The 5,379-nt window shown below is 45.5% G+C and overlaps 1 protein-coding gene across 1 annotated transcript in view; it reads right to left on the bottom strand.

The window, feature by feature from the left end:
- Positions 1 to 806, bottom strand: part of id4 (inhibitor of DNA binding 4) — a 3,801-nt gene extending 2,995 nt beyond the window's left edge. The window contains exon 1 of the mRNA XM_008411121.2: positions 59 to 806. Within this exon, the coding sequence (XP_008409343.1) occupies positions 59 to 481 (423 nt within the window). The 5' untranslated portion in view covers positions 482 to 806. The remainder of the gene's footprint in view (positions 1 to 58) is intronic.
- Between the last annotated feature and the right edge of the window lie 4,573 nt (positions 807 to 5,379).

Raw genomic sequence — 5,379 nt, 5'->3', positions numbered from 1 at the left:
CCACCTCGCCCCTCCATCGTCCCACCTCTCCCCCTCCCCACCACGGCCCACAGCTTACCTGGTGGTGGTCGATGTTGAGCACCGTCAGCGGCGTCCTGTTGGGGTTGGAGGCTGCCGGCGGGCAGGTCCGCTGAGGCGGTTGCTTCTGCAGGGAAGGGTGCGTCTCCAGAGCCAGCTGCAGGTCCAGGATGTAGTCTATGACATGCTGGAGGATCTCCACTTTACTCACTTTCTTGTCCTGCGGAATGGTGGGCACCAGGCGCTTCAGGCGGCTGTAGCAGTCGTTCATGTCGTACTGCAAGCAGAACAGGTCCTCCTCTTCCATCCGGCACCGGGCGATGTTCAGGCTCTGCTTCGACAGATAGTGCAGGGAGAGCTGGCTGCTGCTGCCGCCGCCGCTGGAGGAGGAGGAGGAGGAGGAGGAGGAGGAGGAAGAGGAGGAGGAGGAGTCCTGGGGGTGGACTGGAGTAACAGCCTTCATCTTCAATAACCCGACGGCTCTCGCGCGGAGGCAGCGGCGATAATGAAACAATAAGAACCGGAGCAGGAGCCGCTTCTGACACGGCAGCGACGACAACGAGAAGCTGCAGAAGACCGAGCGTGAAGCGAACCCAAAAGGCGGAATTCTGGTCTGTCAACACATCCCGCGAAGCCCTCCGGTTCCTCTCACTTCACCAGGCGCGCAATGAGCGCAGTGAATAGACTTGGTTCATTTATAGAGGAGAGGGGAGGCGCCAAGGCGAGCAGGCTGACAGATCAGGGAGAGGAGCTGGTCAATCACTGGCAGCCCGCTGCCCACCGACCCGACCGCGGAGCCGAGAAAAAGGCGTGTCTCTCTCTCTCTCTCTCTCTCTCTCTCTCTCTCTCTCTCTCTCTCTCTCTGTCTCTATGCGCGCGATGCGGTGGGCTGCCTATGAGAGAGGGAGAAATTGGAAAGGGAGACAGAAAACAAACCGATCTGACGGAGGAGAGAGGAATGCGGCTGTTCCAACAGCGCACTATAGATTGTAGGATAGAGTGTAAAGAAAAGCGGAGCTTCGTGTGTCTGTCGGGAGGAATCCTGCAGCGCATCGGATGTGTTCACACTTCCACACCGACGGGATTCAGATCAGCAGCTTTTTAGTGCCCGGACTTATTGATGCGTAATTACGCACAGCCACGTTCGCATTGATCACTGCGACAATGAAACACCTGCACTACCAGAAAGGCCAGGTTGGGTCAAGTTAGCAAATGTCTGTCAAGACTAAAAATTACAAATTAAAAAGAGTAAAATAAACGTTACATTTGCGGCTCGAAAAAGTTATCTCGAATTTCTTCACCGTAAAGTGCCAGATTTACACCATTTTACTCAGATATATCATTCTGATGGAATTTTTATTTTTATTTTTTGCATGCTTGACTTGGATTTAATATTAAATATTCAAAAATTAAAAAAAATCTTGACGTCTTCGTTGACTTTGTATAAAACAATTTAAAATGAAATCAAACAAAAATGAAGTTTTAAATCGTCCAACTGTCTCTCCTCCATCTCTTGTTCCTCCAACATTCCTCCGGCTCTCTGCTCCCTCCCTCGGCCGCTCACTGAGGGCCCCGCCGGCCAGACTGCCTGGCGCCACGCAGCAAGCTTCATCAACCATTCACACCAAACTTTTCTTCCTCCTTTCCTTCATTTTTCCCGTCAGGCCACAGTGCAGTAAAGATGGCACCCACCTCAGCATCCCTCCAGGTTTAAATAGGACCCACCACATTCGCTGCTGTCATGAGAAGTGAAAGGCCTACATGGCTTTAAATTGGAACTTTATTATTCTAATTTTTTTCAGCCTTTTCTCCTATGTCTTCCTCTGGCTGTCGCCGTTTTACGGTTGCCATGGAAAGTCGCTGCTCTGCTCAGCCGTGTGTGTTTGTTTCAAGGAGAACTTCAGAGGAATCAGTGATATGAACGGGTGATGGTAAGCCTTCTACCGGTAGCGTGTTGCTCAGACTGTCTGTGCAGCAGGAGGATGATGGTGGCGGGCTGAGAGGAAGAACAGTGGAGTAGATCTGTGGCGGTGACTCACTCAGATCGTTTGTCTCCAAGCAATAATGGTGATAAAATATCAGATTTCTATTAGATTCTTCTTTTGATTTTTAGAATGCTACAGCTAACAGGGTTGGTTCCCCTTTTTGTGAACTGATTGATTCATGTGGTTAGTTGTGTTTTTTTTTTTCTAACAAAGATAACCCCTTTGCTCTCTTCTGCTGTAGACGAAATGTTCTGTGTTGGTTTGTTTGAATCTCAGAACTGTTCCAGGGTCCATTCAGCTCCATGGAGAATCTTTGACATGCAGCCACTTGAGCTTCATTTGTTTTCTCCCTCTTTAGCTCAGGCTGTGAGCCTGGACCCAGAGCACCATGAGCTTCTTGACTGCTTTTCTGATTAACACGCTCCTTGCCAGTCCTTCAGTTTACAGTCCAGGTAGGTTTCAGTTTTTGAAAATGGATTAAATGCTCTGTGTGAAATGTTTGTTTGAAAACCTAACCCTGCCCTCTGACCTCTCTGCTGTCTATGTTCTTTGGTCTTCATGATGCTGTTGTTTACTAAATGTTCTCTAACAAACCTCACATGCCAACAGAAAAACAGATTTTTTTTTTTTAACATCCAGATATATTAGTACATCCAGGAAGTAGTCTGGATCTTGTGCACTAGGTTTTATTTGGTGCTTCATAGTAAAAGGTGGTTGGATAAAAGTACTCTTTATTTGTGTCAAGCGTTAAAAACCGTGGATCATTTTCCTGACACGTCACAAGTATTTGCCAAATATGTCTTGGATCAATTTTAAAACAATGCAAGGTGACGACGTCGTCATGTGATCATAAGCACGAGTTACAGCAACGGCCTTTTGTGGAGCATTGACTGTAGAGAAATCTGTTAGGATGTGGAGTCAGAGGTAAGAGTGTTGGGACTGTGATTGTGATTTTTTCATCATTTCATAATCATGATGTTTTAAGCCATTGTTTACGTCCAGTCTGTCTTCTTCTAGTGCAGATGTTTGATGCGAGTCTCACATCAACGATGTAAAGGTGAGATAAAATACGACACGACTGTTCAGACCGCAGGAGCCTTGAAAACAGTCGGATACGTATCCGATTCAGTACCACATGTGGAAGTGGCGCGGATCAGTTTTTTTTTGTTTTTTTTTAGGTGAAAAGATCAGAATCAGATCAGACTGCCGTGAAAACGTCAGATACGGGTCATATATGGAGAAAAATAATTTGACATGGGTGACATTCCTCCATTGTGTGAACGCAGTCACCGTCCCGACAACCTCACAGATTTGATTGAAGCTACTTATATCTGGCAGCCTCTATTAGAAAAACACTGGAAAAAAATGTCATAGATTATCAAAACCTAACAAGAGAACAGCTAACAAGAGGGAGTTTTGTTGTGCCTTGTAGAAACCAGACCTTAGAGGAACCTTATTTGCTACATTTGGTGGCATTTTCAAGGTTGATCACAGCCAACCTTGTTGGAAGCACCTTGCTGTGACCTCTGTGTGGCACTTTGACCCTTTGTGCTCAGTAACTTTCTTATATTCTACTCTTGCTTGTTTTAGCTGAATCCTCTGTCACTGGTGTGTAAACCATCCAAAGTTTACCACAAGGAAAAATTCAGAGCTGCTCAGAACAAAGATATTAATCGTGTGTTTAGATTTCTTTTTTTTTCTTTGCTCGTGTTCTGTTGCGTTTGCCCTGCTGCGCTTCCTCTCTGTTTACTTCTCTAAACGGGGTTTGTTCCGACCCCACTTCCCCAAAGGCTTACAGTCGCAGTGACTTGGGACTCAGACCTGGTAACCAGAGCCTCATTAGCTTAGCAGACAGGTGATAACCTGACAGGTGAAGCTTTCTCTGTTGTGGCTACACCGGCTGGAGGCAACAAACAGACTCTGAAGCACAGCTGGCTCCTCTGAGCACACGCCTGGGCCAGAAACTCAGCCGAAGAGAAGTAAGTGTTGCATGAGGCAGAATTTCATCAGGATCCTCTTGTGGTGTGCCTTTAATGCAGCAACTATGAGCAAAGTGGAAATTGCATGATGCGCACATCTGTGTGAGAGGTTTTCCTGGGTGGTGACATTTCCACACTTTCAGGAGAGCTAGCACCTCTCAGTCTCATGTGACACCAATGGCAGTAACATCAGATCATACTGGATGCTCTTTTCATGGGTGAACACCGTTCAGACAGCAGGATTAATTGGTATTAAAATGAGAAGTGAATGCTTTCCGAAGGAGTTTTTGACTGAAGAGTTAACATTGAATTGACTCTGAAGTATCATTTTGTGCAATTCAATAAGTCAAAAGTGAAACCTGTGTTCCTTCTGGGTGTCACTAACTGCGTTTCCATCACAAATGTTTGCAAATCTTTGTCTGAATTCTGCTAATGAAAAAAGAAAAAACACAATTCCGAAATTGTGACAACTTATTCAGCATGGAAGTGGCAGGTCTCATACTTGGGAGCGACTCCGCATGCAGCGTTTGGTTACTGTTTACTTTAACAAAGTGTCTGTCCAAATAAAAAAATTGAATTGCACAAATAAAAAAAGTGAATTTTTGTATTCTGGCATTTTGTTTGAGACGACCGGTCTCTGTGAAGAAGCATGGGCCTGATGGGTTGTATTGGATTGCTGTTGTGGTCCATCTTACTGTCAAACGTCGAAGGAAAGTGACGTCGAAGTGGCTGTTCCCAATGGAATCATCTGAGACGATTTGATGCAAGTCGGATTCAGGACCACATGTGGAAGTGGCTCAAATCTGACTGAAAAGAATCAGATATGGTCCTCATCTTCGTACTTATTCTAAAAAGCCTGACCTGGGAACTTGACCCCCCTGAAAACAAAAATCAGATGCGGACCTTATCTGACCGCAGTGTGGATGTAGCCAAAGCATCAAAGTTGAAATTGATGAATTTTCTCAACCGAGCTGATTCGATTTACCTTGTTACAATCAGTTTTGTTCTGACAGAAATTACACACGCATGTTAAAGATAAAGTTCTATCCTGCCTGAAAGCCTGTAGTGCAGATCTAAACAAACGTCACCGCTATTAGCGTCTCTTTGCTTTGGGTGTTGATGACATCCAGTAGTCATATCTGACTCATATCTGATCCAGTGTCATGTCTGCCACTGACGGCTTTGTCTGCGTGGACGATTTTGCTGTACAACATAATATCTTTTCAGAAGTGAACAAACTGGTCGTCTGGTTGTGGTTTTGGTGGGAAAGAACCGTCTCTCCAGCTTCCATCAGCAGCTGACGCAGTTTAACCAGTAGCCTGTAAATAATCCCCAACAGCTGGTCTGTCTGGTTTGTGATGAGTGACACAAGTTTTTTTAAATTTCATATATATATA

Source organism: Poecilia reticulata, linkage group LG6 (assembly GCF_000633615.1).
Source record: "Poecilia reticulata strain Guanapo linkage group LG6, Guppy_female_1.0+MT, whole genome shotgun sequence".
Classification (NCBI taxonomy): domain Eukaryota; kingdom Metazoa; phylum Chordata; class Actinopteri; order Cyprinodontiformes; family Poeciliidae; genus Poecilia; species Poecilia reticulata.
The sequence above is the reverse complement of the archived record's forward strand: the minus strand, read 5'-3'. Positions and strand labels throughout refer to the sequence as shown.